This window comes from Artibeus jamaicensis, unplaced genomic scaffold (assembly GCF_021234435.1).
Source record: "Artibeus jamaicensis isolate MK-2021 breed Jamaican fruit bat unplaced genomic scaffold, CSHL_Jam_final scaffold_474, whole genome shotgun sequence".
In the NCBI taxonomy this organism is placed as follows: Eukaryota; Metazoa; Chordata; class Mammalia; order Chiroptera; family Phyllostomidae; genus Artibeus; species Artibeus jamaicensis.
In genome coordinates this window covers 30,624,187-30,644,888 of record NW_026522046.1, presented here as the reverse complement: position 1 = coordinate 30,644,888, position 20,702 = coordinate 30,624,187, and the positions used below count along the sequence as shown (strand labels likewise).

General features: G+C 35.5%; 1 protein-coding gene across 1 annotated transcript; it reads left to right on the top strand.

The window, feature by feature from the left end:
- The first annotated feature begins 8,677 nt into the window (after positions 1 to 8,677).
- On the top strand, positions 8,678 to 19,027 carry SUCNR1 (succinate receptor 1). The gene is made up of 3 exons (XM_037141129.2): positions 8,678 to 8,794; positions 14,762 to 14,827; positions 15,571 to 19,027. Exons 1-3 carry the CDS (start codon positions 8,678 to 8,680, stop codon positions 16,522 to 16,524), a joined length of 1,137 nt encoding a protein of 378 aa, XP_036997024.2. The 3' UTR covers positions 16,525 to 19,027.
- Positions 19,028 to 20,702: the final 1,675 nt, after the last annotated feature.

Genomic DNA, 20,702 nt, shown 5'->3' with positions numbered 1-20,702 from the left:
CTCCCCCCACCACACTCACAGATTATCTACGAGGCTGAGATTTTATTTCTCTAGGGAACAGTTTGGGGGAACTTCTTCTTGACCCTTGTTCTGTAAACATAATTCTTTCTGATATTTAAAAGGAGGCTTGTGAAATAACCAAAGTTGGACAAGACTCTTGCATTAGTCACAAATCTACATATTACAAAAATGAACTGTGAACATTTCAACCACTATATGTTGGACCCTAAATGAGTCATCATGCCAATATTCTGGATTAATTAAATTGAAAATTGATACCCTATGTGTTTTTAATAAAATTATAACAACCATACAAAATATAATCACTGAAACATTAATTTACTTATTATTTACAAGTCGATACAGTTTATAATAATTTTCAACAATAATACAACCATTACAACCCCGATTAAATGACTCTGGCTAACATATCGACTGTGGTCAAACTCACATCCCTCCTAACCACTCTGAGCCTGGTGTGCTTGTGCTTAGGATTAGGTAGCTCTCTGCAATGACTTCTCAGCACGTCTCCAGACCCAAGGGCTTATGGTAGGATGTTTGACCAGCACTGAATGGCTCTTAAATAATATGAGCAATGGGTTTAAAAGCTAACATGAAAAAATACTACTTATAGACACATAAATAATGTAAGGAGGGGGATATTTGAAAAAGTAATGTTTGAATATTTTCTCAAAATTTTACATTGTTTAGATGTAATTGTCAGAACTGTCACAATCTGCAAATTCTCCATTTACTATAAAACCATATTGACTTCATAGTGAAAATCAGTTTCATTAGTTTTGCAATATATGCCAGAACAAAACATATTTTAAAGTAATAATTGCATCAGTAAGTATGTTGTAGAGGTAGAGATACTAATATAAAAGAATCACACCATAAATGCTTTATTAATAGAGACAGTTTCCTTAATTTAATTCATAACTCAGTCACAAAGCACTTAGCTCTCCTAATGAACATATTTTCTGTTCTCAAAGGAATTTTGAAAACCTCCCAATTCAATTACTAAAATGCTCAGTGAGATTCAATCACACTGACTTCTTGTTCTTTTTTCTAGGGGTAAATAATACATCAAAACAGGAAAGGAATACAAGATGGGGAGTGGTTAATTAGCACCCAATCAAAAATGCTTATGCATATATTAAGGCAATGACCTAGCTGTTTCTGTGTGTTTTATTTTCTTAAACAAGGCAAAATACTCTAAAAATCTAGCCAACTTGTACAATATTCAGTAAATGTGACTGGAAAAGACTGAATAGTTGAATAGACAATTAACAAAATGAATAGATTATTTCAGTATTTTAGACAAACATTGTTCATCAAAAGCCTATGCTTTCCAGTGACTGTTAAGAATAAAATTTGTCTCCATAATTTAACAAACGCTTGAATTCTGCATCAAGGAAACAAGATGGCATTATTTTTATAAGGAAACACCTGTGACTCAAGTTTACCATGTATCATTAAAAGATCATTTAGCTGTTGGAATTTGGATATTAAAAATGAGTTTGCTATGTTTCTAGGTTAACTATGAATCATTTAAAGAGCTTAAATTTTTTTCAGGTATAACCAGATACTTCCAACACTGTATTTTAATTCAGTAGAACACAATTTCTTTGAGTTTTCCAGAAAGATAATAAACATGATACACTTTTTTCAGTTATGTGATGAGAAAAAAACAACAATGTTGTACTAATGTGACTGTTACACAACAATAATTTAAATGATTTATTTGCCTATTTATTTACTTATTTATCTGTTTATTTATTTTTAACCTTAACCCAGGAGATTTTTTCATCGCTTTTAGAGAGAGAGGGAGGGAGACAGAGAGAGAGAGAGAAACATCAGTCCATTCTGACTGGGGATCAAACCCGCAACCTAGGCACATGCCCTGACCTGGAATTGGAAGGGTAATCTTTTTGTTTACAGGATGCTACTCCAACCAACTGAGCCACACTGGCTCAGAGAAAATGACAAGAGTTTTTGCATAAAAAGGAAACAGATGACTTTGCCTCAGCTTGAATGGGCAACTTTCTGTGGGAAAGAAAATTCGGTCAATAGTTCACTTGGTTTTTAGAATCTGGAAAAGTTTAGAGACAAGCCACATGATTGCTCTCTGTGTGATTTTCTCCTCTGCTATTCCACTGATTTCTTTTTTCCCATCAGTACCATTCTTTGGATAGGGAAATAACTAACCATGTAGCCTTGGGTAAGTCCACCCAACAAAATACACTCCTCAAAAATCTTATTGATTTATTTCAACCTTTTTGGGGGGAGCACCGTTATCATTATTCTTAGTATTAACACCCTGAAGAGTTTAAGAGAAAGTCCTTGAGTTGTATTAATTGTCTACCCTTTTAACTGTCTGTTATTCCTTAAGGATCAATGTAATGCTTAGGTCAGCCTATTTTCCACACAGGCTTGTTTGTTTGTGCTACTGATAGAATTTGTCGTCTGCAGATGCCCAAAGATCTCTCCAGTAGAGCCTTCCTATGATTGTTTTACTTATTTTCAATGTGCCTGGTTTCTTATCTCAAACGTTCTATTTTAGTTGGCAAGTTTAAATAATTAAATTAATAACTAATAAATCTGATAACTAAGAATCAAACTTAGAGTTGCTTTTAAATTTGTTTTTATTAGGCCAAAATACACCAAGTTGTCTCACTTAAAGTAAAAATTATTGAGTGTCACTTATTTTATGTTTTCACAGACACACTTTTTTAAATTTTTATTTTCTTACCCTGTGAAAGAATAATAGTCAAAGCCTTCAGTTCAGGAGTTAGACAGAGCTTCAAATTATAACCCAGTCATTTATGAGGTGTGTGATTGTGGATGATTATTTTTGTTCAGTATCAGTTTCTTCCTCTGAAAATCAAGAATATCAATAATGTACACTGCATTACATTTTTGTGAATATTAAAAGAATGAATACACACATGGTGTTCTTATACAGTGAGTACTCAAAAATATCAGTGAAAGTTATTGTTAACACTGCACTTAATTAATATCTTCTTTGTGTTTTCTACCATTTTCTCTTCCCTCTTGAATCTCCTGATTAGTGCTCCTCATTTATATGACCTGCTTTTGCATTCCTAGCCTATTGCATTTTTACATATCTTCTCATTGGATACTATGAACATTATGAGGTCCACAGGGTAGAAAATATTATCCCCCTTTTTCAAGTGAGAAAAGCAAGTCATGTTCTTTTCAAAGAGCACACTGTGGGTAAATGACAAAGCCACCATGAAAAACCACATATCTTTTTACCATACTGACTTTTGTAAGTTCATTTTACATAGACCATTGGGTGGAAAATATTCTAAGATTGATGGCATTGGGTTGACATCATTCTGAAGAATTCAGTTTCTCATTTGTTATAAACTTCTACAATAGCCAGCATTTATTTAGCAATTAATTCATACTCTATACTATATGAATACACATCTACTATTTACATAGTATCTCTATGCAATTGGCCTTTTTACAGATAAGAAAACTGAGAGCTAATAAAGAGTGCAGCCCAGTTTTGAAAGAAGACAGTTTGCCAATAGCTTTGTGCTCTTAACTAGTAAATTTCAGCATTATGTTACTTTGAAAAAATGGGTGGGGAGCACCAAAAAATGAAAAATTTGCCCTATTGAAATTCTACATGCTGAATAGAGATTAGTTCCAGGAGATTTATGCTCTCACAGGAAAGCAGCAACATAATTTACAGTGCCTAGTGCAGAATGAAAGTACAGAGACTTTTCTTAAAAAGGTATAAAGAATTTCAATTAAAATTTGAGAGTAGAACATTAAGTCAAGTGTGTGGTACTTTAATATGTGTGACTACAAGATTGTACACCCACCATGGGGGCCCTACTCACAACATCCAGAACCCTGAATCTGGCCTTGACCCTGTTGTGCAGCTGTCTTTTTACAGACTTGAATAAGGTCTCATGATATGAAAAGAACAGAAGTACTGGAGACCAATTTTTTATAAGGTATGTCCTGGAATCCCTCTAGTTTTTCAACTGAGAGCATCCTGAGGCAGCGGGACTTTTGATGAAGTAGGACTGGGGAAGAAAGCAGGGTTGCCGGGCCATAGGTCTGATGATTTGTACTCTCAGAAAGGAGAAGTATAGACCAATTTTTATCTTAGCAGTCCAGAGTGAGAGGGTAGCAGGATGTGGGGAAAGAAAGAGGAAACTCTGGGTAACTCCCGCCACCCCACAGAGAGGGAGTTTCCTTTGTTTCCCATCAGAATGGTGGTCATGCTCCTTGGTTGTTTGGCAGGGGCCCATGTTAATTCATGTTTCACATTAATAAGCTTGGCACTGGTCATTCTAATGCTTTGCTTTTGCCCTTTTAAAATTATAAGCAAAAGTGATGGTTTTTAGTCTTCCTTCTAAAAGTATAAATGAGTTGCGTTTCTGAAAAAAATATTGTCATTAATTCTTAGACTTTGATTTAATCTGTGTACCTCAAAAATACTGTCATTCAATTTTGCAAGCAGTCAAGAATCAGAGAACATGGCAGAACATAGCAGACATGCCTTGCCTCTTCATGTAATCAATTCAAAATTACAACTAAAAGGCAGAACAACCAACACTCAGAACCATCAGCAATCAAGCTGACTGGAAGTGTCACAACTACGGAATTAAATAAAACATAACCATCCAGACTGAGCCGTCAAGCTGGTGCCATATTTAAGACTCCATCAACCTGGCTAACACTGCTTGACCTATTTTGGAGATCTGCAGGAACTCTGCCCCACCTAATATACAGACCCACCCAAGCTGCTTTTCCATATGAATAGTTGGTCTTGGCTCATGCTTCACAACTTCATATGTCCTATCAAACATACAATAGCTGGTCTCAATGAGTCCCAGTCCTGGCACTAACAGCAGCCAGCCTAAATTTGCAGATTGACTTTGCCAGGGAATCTCCAAGCCCAGCACAAGTAGCAGTCATCCTAGATTGCATTATAGCTCAGGCAAGATGGCCCCAGGCAAAATGCAGCTGAGGGCTAACACTGACCTGCATCATCCAGAACCTGCTCACCCTGTGGACAGCTACACACCAGGTCGGAGCACCATTACCCTGCACAGCTGATCCTCCACAGAGAACAGAGGTTTGTTGTAAGTGTTCACAGTCAATCCTCGTAGCTGACTGGACTGGGTAAATCCCTCCCAAAATCTGTCAACAGCAACAAAGGCTCAACTACATGAGTAGGGGGTACTCAGCCCACATTATGGGTATACCTCGAGTACCCAGCTTGGGAGATAGGAGAGGATGTGCCACTGGACCCTCCAGGAAACCTACCAAGGCCACACTACCAAGACAGAGAGCCATAGCTGCTCTACCTAATACATAGAATCAAACACAGGGAGGCTGCCAAAATGAGGAGACAAAGAAATGTGGCCCAAATAAAAGAACAGATCAAAACTCCAGAAAAAGAGCTAAATGAAATGGAGGTAAGCAATCTATCACATGTAGAGTTCAAAGCACTGTTTATAAGGATGCTCATGGACTGTAGTGAGGACCTCAGCAGCATAAAGAAGGTCCAGTCAGAAACAAAAGATTCACTAATTGAAATAAAAACAATTTGCATGGAAACAACAGTAAAGTGGATGAAGCCAAGAATAAATCAATGATTTGGAATATAAAGAAGCAAAAAACAACCACACAGAATAACAAAATGAAAAAGAATCCAAAAATGAGAATAAAATAAGCAGCCTCTGGGATAACTTCAAGAGTCCAACATTTACATCATAGGGGTGCTTGAAGGAAAAGAGTAAGAGCAAGAAATTGGAACTCTATATGAAAAAAGCAATGAAAGAAAACTTCCCAAATTCAGTGAAGGAAATAGAAATCCAAGTCCAAGAAGCATAGCGAGCCCCAAACAAGATAGAAGCAAAGAGCCCACTCCAAGACACATCATAATTAAAATGCCAAACACTAAAGATAAAGGGAAAATCTTAAAAGAAGCAAGAGAGAAGAAGTTATTTACCTACAGGAAAGTTTCCATAACACTGTCAGTTGACTTCTCTAAAGAAATTCTGCAGACTGGGATTGGCAAGAAATATTCAAAGTCATGAAAAGCAGGGACCTATAGCCAAGATTGCTCTACCCTGCAAAGATATCATTTAGAGTTGAAGAGCAGACAAAGAGCTTTCCAGACAAGAAAAAACTAAAATAATGCATAATCACCAAACCACTATTATACAAAATATGAAAAGGACTTATTTAAGAAAAATAAGGAGATCAAAACTATGAACAATAAAATGACAAAAATACAAATCTACCAACAACTGAATCTAAAAAAAAAAAACAAACACATTAAGCAAACAATAAGAACAGAGACACAATCATGGATACAGAGAGTGTTTTGATGGTTGCCAGATGTGAGGGATATGGGGGAAGGAGTGAAGAGGTGAGGGGATTAAGAAGTACAAACAGGTAGTTACAAAATAGCCATGGGGATGTAAAGTACAGTATAAGAAATGGAGCAGCCAAAGAACTTACATGCATGACCCATGGACATGAACAACTGTGGGGGGAATGCCCGAGGGAGCTGGGGGGGTGCTAGCTAGGGTGGGGCAATGGGAAAATCAGAACAACTATAATAGTATAATCAATAAAATATAATTTTAAAAGGTAAAAGATACATTACAAAAGATGTAATAATTTAAAATGCTAATGAAAATTTAAAAATATTTTTACAAAGAATCAGAACAGGTGTTTTTTATATTCAAAATATACATTATAACTCAAGCCCCCTCTCCTAACAGATTCTGTGACCTTGGAGGAGTTAATTAAACTGTCCATTTTTTAACTGTCAATTGAAACAAACACTTAAATAATTGCAGCCTCAGAACTTTTACAGCATTTATTACATGAATGTGCTTAGTTCAACACCTGAAATATAAGAACTCAACACATTACAGAGATATTACTTGATAAATCACATATATTTCTTATATACATTTGTATTTTATTTCTCATGTATATTTATATTTATATTTCACTTAAGCATATTATAAATGTGTATATATATATATATACATATGTGTATAGGTAAACAGATGATAGATAGAGAGAGACATATAACATGTTTTTGTTTTAGTTTTTAAATCATAGCCTTTTGTATATTGGGGGAGGGGAAATGCTTGGCTAGGAAGACAGTTCTGCTTTTTTTTAAAGCATCCTAAAAATTTTATTTTACTCACAATCCACAAAAGAACCAGCTAGATATTATAAACAGTTAAAAAGAGAATTGTTAAAGGAACACACAGAACAGGAATATTGAGATGAATATGCAAAACTGGGAAGTCAATTGAAGATATACTTGAAGTAACAAAATTTGCATGACTATCACCGCTACATCTTACATAGTTGTAAAACAACTTCCATAGAACAGATAGACTGAAGAGGGTTACCCTGGTGTATAAATAATGCATACTTTTTTATTAATGCCCAAAGCTGTCCTACACACACAAGGCCACTAAGATGTAAAATCTATATTTTCAGTTATGTAACTATAAGATAAATCTGACTTTTTTCAAGTATAATAAAATACACAAAGGGTATATTATTAGAGTAACTCTAAATTAAAGTATAATGGAGTTACAAAGGGGTTGGAACATTTGGAGATCTGGAATTCATTGCAGACTCTTTCATAACCAAATTCTTTCTATCTTGATTATTGGTACCTGCTCTGTTACTTGCTGAAGCCAAAAACTTGGGAAGTATTTCTGATCAGGTCTTTCTCATACTACACATTAACCTACTACCCAGCCCTCATGTTTTACTTCCATTGCTTGTCTTAAAGCCAAACAGTTCACTCCATTTTTATTGCTAGCTTCCTAGACCAAGCTTGGATCGTTTATAGAATTCCTCTTTGGGCTTCTGCCTGTCTTTGCTAACTCAATGCTCAACTTACCGCATTCATATTTAATTACTGCTGCCTGCACAGTTAGGGACATAGCATGCATCCCATACTTCATTCATATCAAGCAGATCGAGTGTTTACTTGAGTATACATCTAATGTAATCCTCAGAAAAGCCAGGTGTGTTTCTTGTCTGAAATTTTGGTAATGTGCGTTCAGTTGCTATGCAGAACATTGACTGTAATGTGTGAATTGCCGTGTGGTAAGGTTATCTTACTTAAATACCACTTCTTTCTCTAATCCTGATCCACCTGATCTATCTTTTTTATGTCTCTTGATTTTAATCACAGAAAATAAAATGGGAAATACTCACAGTTCTAGTATCCCTTTTTCTAGTACACTAACAAAATGCGTATTCAGCTTTGCCTCCAAAATTTGACTTATATAGCTCTGTCAAAACTTATTGATAACAGCTATTCAGTTGCTTTATACCCAAGAGAATTCACCAAAAATGCTCAATTTAAAAAACAAAAAAGCAGAAATAATTGTATATCCAACATATACAGTACTAACTTTTAAATATACAAAGGAACATAAAAAATTTTTAATGCTTTTCTGTTGTTTTGATAGTGGATTTAAAAATTTCAACAGCAGTCTTTTAAAAATCTATTTGTGAAGTGAGCAATTTGTTTTGTGTCTTGACTTCACAGGAAGTTCCCCTACATGAATTTGACTTCGAGGTTTGACTGAATAAATTAACCCTCGACTTTTGAATTGTTAATCTTGGCGGCATGATATGCAAATCAGACTGCACTAGTCATGTCCAGAGGTGCTGCGCTGGGTCAGAAGCTGCATCAAGTTGCTGGCAAAGGATTTCTGTTAGGGGATCAGGACCTTCCGACAGAACAGTAAGTTATCATGCAATTCATATTGCCAGGTATATGAAGTAGTAACAAACCTCCTGTTTGTCAGGGGTTTCTTTACAAGTGGCTTGTGTTTAATTAAGGCTTAAAGTAATGTTTAAATGAACTGTCTGAACTGTTGTTCCTATGTACCTGTAGGACAGCAAAAGAAACTAAAAGGGAGTCATAGTTCTTTTTTTCCTTTAAAGTCACTTTTAACAAATGTAATGTTTTGTTTTAATTGGCAAGGACTAAATTTCTTTTATTTAAAGAGGTTGATTATATTTGCTTATGTCAGTAACTTAGATTTCAACAAAAAAGTAATCAAATTTACTAAAATAAATATAACTATTTAAAAAATAAATATTTATTTGGTTTCTAAATCAAATAAAACAACTGTCACATATAATATTTTCATGTTTAGAAAATAACGTGCTACAGAAAATTTTAAAACTTAAATTTAGCAATTATGTTTGTAAAAAATTGCATTACTCAAGAATATAGTTCATTAAGGAAAAATGGAAGATTGCAGAAACCATCACTATTATACCTTCCAAAACATTTTATAACTGGTGAGATATTTTTAAGAAATTCACAGAAACACAATTTGCTATCTTAATATAACATTTTAATATTTTGACTTCTGGTATAATTTCTGCAATACATGAAATATCAAGCGATCAATATTAAATTATTATATCTTTTCAGTGTGAATATAGTCTTTATTCAAATGGTTTGTTAATGAGAAAAGCAATTTGCTAAAAAATACTCATTACTGTGTACATTTGAATTACATGTTTTATTCATTAATTTTTATAATTAATATTATGAATTAATATTTCATAAATGTTCTTTATTGTGATGATTACAAGAAAAAAGTGTAAAAGCTAGTAAACTACCAAATATGTTTTTAAGTTTTAAAAACGTACTTTTTAAGAGGCTGAATGTAAACAAAGAGAAATAGACAAACAGTATTATCAAGTTAAAATTTAGAACTGATCTGCTTATGTGAGTAAATTGACTATTGCTTGTAGTTTAATAATTTCTCACAGGAGTAGGTATATTTTTGAATATATAATTAAGATTTCACTTTAATTGCCAACATCTACAAAAATCAAAAACCTGTTAAAATAATTGATTAAAATCATATATAACCCATTTATTACAATCTCTTTCCTAAAAATTAAAAATCCAACCACCAAAAAGTGGAAGAAAGAATATTACTTTTTCATGAGAATTTGCGTAAAGGATTAGCTTATTTCATCAATTTGTAGAATTGAGACGGCCACACGGAAAACACACTGAACTACAAATAGCACCCACCTTGGAATCTATAACCTGGAAATCATGTCTCCTGGTGATGTCTAATTGGTTTGTAAATATTTATAAGACCACAATTTATTAATGTTAAGGAGTAAATAATGATATTTTAAATTAAATCTATCAAAACATTTAAAAGCATCATAGTTGTATAAAAGTAAGTGAAAATAAATATTAAACAGCAGGAGGTTGTTCAGATATTAGAAGGGGTTGGTTTATAGGTTTACAGACAATTTTTTATTTCTCTTATCAGCATTTTTTGAATGAGTTTACATAACAAAATGTTTTTTTATTTTTTTATTTTTTTAAATTTCTTTTATTTATCTTTAGAAGGGAAGGGAAGGAGAGAAGGAGAGAAATACCAATGTATGGTTGCTTCTGGTGCATCCCCTGCTGGGAACAGGCCTGCAACCCAGGTGTGTGCCCTGACGGGGAATTGAACCTCGGTCTTTTGGCTCACAGGCCCATGAACAAAATGTTTTTTTTAAAAAGTGAAGTAACCCCTCTGACAAGCAGGACCAGAGTGACTAATCATTCATTTTACTCATTTTAGTCCTGGTACTGTCTATCCTTACTATCTGCCAAGTCTCCAGTCTCAAAGCAGAATCCTGCATGGCTGCACCACGGCCCAGAACTTGCCTAAGTGCTAACTGCTGGTAATCTGCCTTCTAGTGACAGTCCTCAAAGCTGTATTTTTCTTTCATAGCAGTACCTCCTTTCTGCTGCACATAAGCTAATCACAGAAGTTAGTAAAGCACGTTGAAGAACGAACTAGGCAAAAAAAATGAGAGTTATAGCTAGAAAAAGAGGAAATGAAAGAATAAAACAAATTTTGTGGCGTAAGGAAATTTTCTATTGTCATAATACTCATTTGAGTGTGCACACCAGCTTTTTGAGTATTTCCAAAATAACAACATTGCCCAGAACTGAGCTTTGAAAAACTATAACGTTTAAAGTTCGGGCAAACAAGAATTAGAGCCCAGAACACTCTGGGAAAAAGGGGGACAGCAAGAGACTGCCACGCCTTAGAAAGAAAGAAGGACGGTGTAGCTGGAAGTGCTGGCAGGGAAAGCCGCTGGGAACCGTGAAAATAATAGTGAAAGTTACCATTGGTCTAAAATAATAAAGCTTATTATGTTTAAAGAACTTGTCAAAAAGTATAAAGTTTTTATTATATATATAAGAATTTTTAATTTTTAATATTACCAAATATATGCTGATCTGGGGAAAGCAAAGAGCCTAGATAAATCAGAAGGGAAAAGCACAATAAAAATGATCTATAATCTTATCACTAAGGGGATAACACTATGAATACTTTGGTACATATCATAGACTTTCTTATGTTCAGTAATTTCAGATACAAATTCCTGTGTCTTTAAATATCCTTAGTTTTAAAAAATTATCCTAGAAAATATATATTAATTTTTTCTTTCTACAAATATGTGTCTAAAACACATCTACCACTAAATTGATTACCATTTTTTTTTAGTATTAGTCATACTGCATGCATTGTCTGCTTTTATAGTGAAATAGAGCAATTGGTTTAATTCAGTGGACTTACTACTTATCTGCTCATAGAGAAAATATTTATAAAAGTATTTTTTAAACAGTTAAGTCTTTATATTTATTTCTCTACTCAGCAAACATGTACTAGCTGGAAGTCACTGTGCCAGATATAGGAGATAAACTATGAGTAAGATAAAGTTGAGAGATATTCTGAGAAGCTCGGTGTAAAATGGGAACATGAAATATGGAGACCTAACTTAGACTGGAGGGTCAGAGAGCTAATCTTGGGAAACCCACACTTAAGCTGATATCTGAAAGAAGTGTAGATATAAGATACAATATGTGATGAAGCAAGAACCACAGGGCGGAATGTCAGTGAAAAGAGATTCAGCATAGTGACTATGAGGGAAGTTCTCTGCACCTTCAAAAAACAGGAAGGAAGACAAGCAAGGAGAGTAATGCCAGGTGAGGCTGAAATGGCATTCAGGGGCCAGATCATGCTGGCCGTCAGGTCCCCACTAAAGATTTGGCAGTTCATTCCCTACATAGTGGAAAGCCAGTTAAGCATTTTCAGTAAGGATAGTAATATGATCAGAATTTCAATAGTAGTTTTAAAGATAGTTTAGCTGTCATGTTGCAGGGAGACAGAGATGTGTGGAGACCGTAGGAAGATATGGGATAGTCCAAGACAGAGATGACTGATGGTGGCCTGGACTAGAAGGGTGATGGAGTAGTGGAGCAACAGAAATGGCTTTGAGAAATATCCAGACATTATGGTCAATGAGTCACCTATAGCTTACCTCCAATTACTTGTAATTGAAGGTAAGCTATAGATGACTTCAAGGACACTCTTATATTTCTGAGATAAAACAACCTGGCTATATACCATATTTTGCTGTGTATAATGTGCACTTTTTGGTCCAAATTTTTGAGGGAAAAATAAGGATGAACAATATACATGGGATTAATGATTACATACTATGGGCATAATAATGGGTATAATAATCCTGAGTATAATGCACACAAAACACAGGTACACATTATCTACAGCAAACTGCGTTAGTACGGCCATTGATGGAGTTAGGAGGAGGCCAAGCAGAATCAGGAGGGGAAGTGGAGAGTTTAGTACAAGACTTTTGGAGGCACAAGCACCTATGAGAAATCTATCAGTGGCAGTAAGTATAAACAATAAAACTTATAATACAGGTCCAGGCTGGGATATAAATTTGAGACTTGTTAATATATGGATGATCAATAAAACTAGAAAGTAGATGGGACTGTTCATGAAGAGTCTAGAAAAAGAAGGTTAGTACTGAGCCTTGAGAAGTTCCACATTTAACAATTAGGCCAAGAAAGCTTAGGCCACAAAAGAGCCTGCAAAGAACAACTAGACAAAAAGAAGGAAAACTAAGAAATTGTCATTTCATAGAAGGTGAAGGAAGAGAGTGTTTCCAGGAGCCCTGGTATTAAAAAAAAAAACAGCAGATAAGTCAAGAGAAAAGACTGGTGAAAAATGACAAGTGGGTTGAGCAAAGTAGAGGCTATTTTGGTTGAGTGGGGAGTTTAGAATTCAATTTGGAATAAAGACAATGAGGTGCCAAGGTATCAAAACTATTTGTGAAGACAGCTCTCTCTGTAAATCAAGCCATGACAATGAGAGAAGCATTTGAAACCAGGGGGAGTTGTTTGTATCTGCTCCTTATTTTTAAGACAAGACAAGGAATATTTATATTCTGAAAGAAAGGAGGTAGCAGAGCTGGAGAAGAAGGCTGAAGAGACAGGAAAGAGGGACTTCAGATAACACAGCAGTCTTGAAAATCTGGGAATGCAGTGGGTCTGAGTAAGCCCAGATGAATAGACGTTCACTGTCCTCCCAGAAAGGAAGGAGTGAGGGACAGTACAGAGGCAGGAACCAGAGTGGACACTTCCAGAACGGGCTCTGGCCCCAGGAGCTCAAAGACAAAAGTATCTGCTAATGCTGAGTAGGTGAAGGAGGTTTGAGAAATTGGAAAAGATATGACCTTGAGAAATGTAACAAACTGTCAGAGATGTGAGAGCAGTAGAATCAGGGAGGCTCCAAGATGGAGTAGAGCTAATCTGCTCAGTTTCTCACAGCATCCACGTGTCTGCTGCCTGAAGAGGCTCCTGTCCAGCTTTGTCTAGGGTCGGACTTAGTGTCAGGTTGCCATGGGCTGACTTGAGGAGAGGCTCAGAGGAATTTAAGATGTTTTAAAGAGTGATGAAAAAAAACAACATCAAATATTGAATTTGTCATATGTACAATTCCATGAGTTATTTTCACAAGCAAAACACTTTCAAATGGCAAGCAATCTTTTACAGGAATAGATCAAACATCAGTCCATTAAATTTGACAAAAGTAGACATGTTTTCCAGATGCCTTCATGATAAGGAATTCTGCTCATTGTTTGCATGTTTCCCAGAAAAGCAGTTCAGGTCTATTTGATCTTATTTTGCTCTATTTACCAAAAGACTGTATTGAAAGAATCATTTGACTATAATAACCAACACTCAGAATCCTATTTAACCCAGAGGTTTTTGGAAAATTTTATATTCAATCTTGCTTTTGTCCTACTAGACATAAGTAGGAGTCAATATTTGAAGATGGCATTCCAGTACATTTTTGATAAATTCAAGTTTTTTAAGTACTCCACCCAACCACAGTCTGACCTTATTACAAGAGAAAGCATGGTAGGTGAGCAAGATGTCTGAAGTCTGAATGAATCAGAGTGCTTATTTTCATGACCCTTATTCAGAAGATGCTACAATGGAGGTCTTTCACTAGATGCATGACCTGAGGAAGATGCCTAGTTTTCCAAGTCTAGGTGACTTCACATGTAAAATGGAAATAATAACAGTCCCCACCTCGTCACTAAATGAGATAGTCCTTGGAAGGTAGTGAGCACAGTGCCTGGTGAACTATAAGCTTTCAGTAAGGACTTGCTGCTGTTATTATCACTAAGATCTTCAGCTCTATATTTTACATTGCAAAAAAATCATATTCCAAAGTTGGAGTTGCATTTCACAAATTTAATAAAATAAGCAAAATTCCTTAACGACATCGAAGCAAAGCAAAAGCCAGTAAACGATCAAGACTGGAGCTATAACAATCCTTGTTTCTTCTTCTAGGTAATGGGCCAATCCTATTTAACTCAGCAGAATTTGTCAGACAACCACACTCTCCTAGGGAACGTGGTAGGTCCTGGAGACTTTCCTCTTAACTTACTTCACTGCATTTTCCATTGGCTTTTTTGCAGTTTTTCATATCCTCTATGTGTGTTTCCACTTCATGTTTAGAACACTCTGTATCATTATCCAGGATGGGACAAAAGTAGGTTTGCAGTTGTGAGTACCTGAAACCCAGAGTTCATTCTTATTATTTATTAATTATTTTCCACATGAACAACTATCAACCTAAACCTACTTTTGCCCCACCTTGTATGGCTTTCACTTACTTTTTTTTAATTTCCTGATTCTTCTTAAGACATGATAAATTATTTGAGATTAGAAATTTTGTTTACATAGGGTTACCAGTTTGGTTCCCAATCGAGGCACATGTCTGGGTTTCGGGCCAGGTCCCCAGCAGGGGGTGTGTGAGAGGCAACCACACATTGATGTTTCTCTCCCTCTCTTTATCTGTCCTTTGCATCTTTCCCTCTCTCTAAAAATAAGAAAAATTCAATCTTTTAAAAAATTAAGAAGAAAATTTAACTCAGTGCTGTTATCCCCACTGCCTAGCACAGAGTTCAAAGGTATTAATAAATTTTTTGAAATATTTTTATATATATGTATGTATACATATATACTCCTTACTAATGTAAACCACTCTCCATGTAGTTGAACTTTTAAGTGTTATTTTAAAATTGTATTGTGTTAAATACAGTTATGTCTTCAGTCATAGACTAGGATTTCATCCGTGTATTTTCTCTCTTTTTCAGGCAAAGAATGTGTCTTGTGAAAAGTGGCTGGCAGCGGAGGTTGCCCTGGAAAAGTACTACCTTTCCATTTTTTATGGTGTTGAGTTCATTGTGGGAGTCCTTGGGAATAGCACTGTAGTTTTTGGCTACCTCTTCTGCCTGAAGAACTGGAATAGCAGTAACGTCTATCTCTTTAACCTCTCTATCTCTGACTTGGCTTTCTTGTGCACCCTCCCCATGCTGATGAACAGTTATGCCCAGGGAAAATGGACATATGGAGATGTGATGTGCATTAGCAATCGCTACGTACTTCATGCCAACCTGTACAGCAGCATTCTTTTCCTCACTTTCATCAGCATCGATCGCTATCTACTCATGAAACACCCCTTCCGAGGACACCTTCTGCAGAAGAAAGAATTTGCTGTTTTAATCTCTTTGGCCATTTGGGTTTTAGTGACCTTAGAGCTTGTGCCGATGCTTCTTTTTATAAAAACTGTTTCCAATGACACTAGCACCAGATGCAATGATTATGCAAGTTCTGGGAACCCCAAATACAGCTTCATTTACAGCATGTGTCTGACCTTCTCGGGATTCCTCTTTCCTCTTTTCGTGATGTGCTTCTTTTATTTCAAGATTGCTGTCTTCCTAAAGCAGAGGATCAAGCAGCAGGTCACCACTGCGCCCTTGGAAAAGCCTCTCAACTTAATTATATTGGCAGTTGTGATCTTCTCTGTGCTTTTCACTCCCTACCACATCATGCGGAATGTGAGGATTGCTTCCCGCCTGTGGGACTGGAGGAAGCCCCCGTGCACTGAAGCCATCGTCAACTGCTTATACATCGTGACTCGGCCATTGGCCTTTCTGAACAGCGTCATCAACCCTGTCTTCTACTTCCTTGTGGGAGATCACTTCAGGGAGATGTTGGTAAATAGACTGAGGCACCACTTCAAATCCCTTCCATGCTTTAGAAAATGAGCTAATGGACTGATGTCTTCATTCAGCAGAAGAAAACAAAGGCCTGTGGGACGGAATGTGTTACACAAGCAGCTGTAGGCCAGTGAGAGTTGGGTTAACTCAGTTGTAAATCAGAGAGGGTCACAGATCTGCCCCTGATTTAAAGACACGGTGTCCTCACAGTACATACTAAGAAGAGGATGAGAGAAATGTCTTTGTTCACATACAAACTGAAAGAAGTTGCACTAGCATGAATGTTTGGGCATGTAAATCCAAAATGCTAGGTGTAATAATACCTCAATCAGTGCAAGAAGAATAGGAGATGAATAAAGCAGCAAGTTATCTACATTTAGTCACTGGTCGGACTGTAAAAAGAAATTGTTTGGGCAACATTCTTTGTTATTCTTATTCATACTATCATAACTTTATGTGATAATTGTATAGCAAATTATATATACATTATTAAATATTGTTGTTAGAAGTTGTGCTCTTAAGAAAATTTAAAGTAAATAGTAGCAATAATGAGCAAGAAAGCAATATAACAAGTTCAAGGATGTCTATATATTCCTGATAGTGATCATGAATTGGGTCAACTTTTAATTTATCAGTCCTTTCAGGTTGTATAGTTTATAGTATAAATAATCATATTAAGTAGAGATTTTAACAAAGGGAAATGTTTGAACTTGACTGTAAGGGAATTCAGATGTAAGTAGAGATACCAAGAAAAGTTGCAAAACCCTAGAGTTATTGAACACAAAATGCCTATCATGAAACTCAAAGCAAGACAAACAACACAAAAGTGAGTCTACTGTGTGATGATTGTGCCATCTGGCATCTAATTATCACACTTTGATCGTCACTGCATGCCATGATATTAAAGTTTATTAGCCTGGCTGCTCTTGATTAAATAGTAAGCTTTAAAGTATATTAATATCATAAAACCAGCAAATAAAAGGAAATGTCAACACAGGAATTTGTTAGGTAACATTCCTTTTTGGAGAGAAAATCACAGTTTATCTCCCACTCTCCTATTAATCTGTAAGCCTTGGGAAAATTTACAAGGACAACTTTATCTTACAGTCACTCCCATCTGGAGAGAGCCTTCTTTCCATAGGACATTGCCGAAGACCATTGGAGGAAACATGCTAAACAAAACACACTCTGAGAAACTGTAGAATACAAGGAATATTACTGTGCATATCAATATAGATTATGTCAGGAGGGTTAGACACCATTTCACACCACAAAACAAATTTAGGGAAAAATATTGCTACATTAACTTTTTAAATAATAATTCACTTACCATATGCAATAAAATGTATCTATGCCATAAGTCAACATTCTCTTCCTTGATGTCAGTAGTTACAGGGGGTGAGTAATACCAAGGAGAAAAATAAACATTATGAGTGCAGAGGCATAAAACTGCATTGTCCTTCTTGTTCTAAGACACTGTGATACTATTGTATTCTATTACATCTGAAAACCCAAAACATTCCCAGTTAATGCTTTGACACTTCAAGCAACTGAAAAGTTATGAAAAAAAAATGCTCACAAAAGATGTATTTTCTAACCTAGAATCAGGCTTTTCAGATTTTTTTATGCCTTGCCTTTGTTATTAATACTTCAAAATTTCAGTGTGATTTTGTAACTGTCTGGCAATAAACTGAAAACAGAATCTTCTGAATTTCCTCATCAGAAAAGGCCATAAAAAAGGCTTTAGGGAAGAAGTATTTCCCTAAAGATTCTTTCCCTAAAGTATTTCCCTAAGATTGCTTATTTCTGCAATCTTAACATACAATTTCATTGTAATTTGTCATTTATGCATGAGCTTTAATTTGTAAAGATGAAATTAAACTTGCCCACCTGCACCCCAAACAGTAGCAGGATTAGACTCTTTCCAATAGTACAGTGAACTATTTCGTAAAACCATTAACTCTTACATATACCTTGTAACTAAAATGTTAAGTAATTTCATAGCAGTTTCTTCATTTTTTTCTTGCTCAAATCTATCATGTGGTAACTGAATCCTTAACAGACTAAACAGACCTGCACTAAAATTATAAGAGCTATTCCCTTTGCATTTTGTACTAGGTAATCACAAGAATCACAAACTATAAATAATGGAAATCCTTTTGGAGCTTGTTGTATTCAGAGGAAATAAAACTGGGTGTTTGTGCCTTGTATTTTAATTGGCTCCTTAGTATATTCAGAATCATGTCTAAACTATCTGGTCCAGCATTTTGCCATCTAAACCCTCTTATTCTTCACACATTATGTCTTGCCATTGTTGTCACAAACTACATCCTCCAGTCAAAGACTGCTACTTTTTTCATTATATTCAGAAATCTCTTCAGAGCGTGTACCTGGATGCTCACCCCCACTGTATCATGCACACATGTGAAAAAATTAAGTGTTTTTTAAGATCTACCACAGCTATCTCTCCTTCTTAAATCATTCTTTTATATCTTCTCCTCCCCAAATCTGGAAGTCAATCTGTCTACCTCTGGGGCTTCAAAGTTCTTTTAAGCACCATTTTTATAAAACATATTATTTTTACCATATAGTATATGGTATAGCATATACTATATACCATATAGTATAGTTGTTTAAATCCAAGACAACTCTAATGTCTAAAATGTCTTAAATGGTTGTTCATTATGAATGAGTGTCCTGCAGAAGAAATTTGAATTCAATATGCCTTGTGAGTGTGCATGGTCAAACTATTTTCTGTCATCACCACTTTTACAAGTGGTGCTACTTTATATAAAGTGTCTATGCACAAATATGTACCAGCTGCCATTGGCCTGTCCCTTATGTTTTCCTCTATACCTTTCAGCAGTTTCAATAGATGTTTACACTCTGTTCCAAATCTAGGTCATTTCAAAGTTGGCTTTCATGGATTGCCTTTTCTCTTAAGGGTCATAATTTCCTTTTCTCTTGTGGGTCATTATTTCCTATTTCTTCATGTGTAATCAATTTGGATTGTATTCTAGAGATTATAAATAATATATTGTGGAGACTGTATTTTTTATGTTCCATTGAAGAGTGCTAATATTTTGTTTCATGGCTGAATTCAAACTCCAGATTCTGCAATCTTCATTCACTTGGTTTACCTTTTACTGTGCTGCTTAGACTCTATCCAGACATCCACAACTCAGAGGTCAGTTAAAGACATGAGCAGTTTATGCATGAGAAATGTGGTTTCTGTTCTGGAACTCTTTTCTCAAGCTGTTGAGTTTACCCTGAAGTTGTCCTTTGCTTTCTCATGCTAAATCCACTGCAAGTTTGTTTCTGGGTTTTATCAACCCTGCTAAGATGGTAACTTTGAGCCAGCATAGTTAATTCTTGCTGCTTTCTACCACCACACTTCTGGCAGGTGTCATCAGAATTCAATCAGTCACTTAGGAATGAGAGCTATTGACTATAAATATGAAATATGTCAGAATATAAGACATATACACTTACATTAAAATAAATATATCTTTTCTTAAACCTACCTACCACCATGTGAAAGATTTTTCATTGTGTCCCTATAACAATATGAAAAAGACCTAGGTTTCCCGGTAGTCAGATCTCTGATTAGATTTGTACATTCAAATTAGTAGGGAAACTACCAGTCAGTCTTGATTTGAAGCCTATTTTCTAATTCAGGCTTACTAGTATTGAGTCAAGTGCTTTGATCTCAATTTATTGTGGACTCCAATGGAAATACTCTATACATGAGCATTTTAGAGGGAAAGAAATAAGACTGGCCAAGTTTCAGGCACCAAATCTCATCCTAAATGGTGACCACAAATGATAGTGATAGAAAACACTTAGGTAGTCTTTGCAATGTTCCTGGCACAGTTACTCTAGCACATTATATAATTTAACTCATTCAACTCTCACCAAACCTCACGAAGGTTGCAGATGAAGAAATCAAGGCCTAGGAAGTTTAATCACTTCTTCAAAGTCATACATCTAATACATGATTTAAGTTACCTAAATCAAGAAGCATCGTTCCTTTAGAATCTTTATACAACATCAGGCATAAGCAGCCTAGCTTTGTGAGCAACATTTTCCTCACACACACACATTACCCCAAAACCTCATATATTACAAGATGAAAATAAAGAAAAATTCTCTCACACTTCGCCTTGGAACAGTAGGCAATTTTCAGTGATATAATATCCATGGGCAGTGGTAGTGGTTCCCATTAG

Excerpts from the sequence above, each read along its gene's own strand:
- SUCNR1 (XM_037141129.2), top strand. The coding sequence starts at position 8,678 with ATGATATGCAAATCAGACTGCACTAGTCATGTCCAGAGGTGCTGCGCT. Across the intron at positions 8,795-14,761 it reads CAGGACCTTCCGACAGAACA|GTAATGGGCCAATCCTATTT; the intron begins GTAAGTTATCAT and ends TTCTTCTTCTAG. Across the intron at positions 14,828-15,570 it reads ACACTCTCCTAGGGAACGTG|GCAAAGAATGTGTCTTGTGA; the intron begins GTAGGTCCTGGA and ends TCTCTTTTTCAG.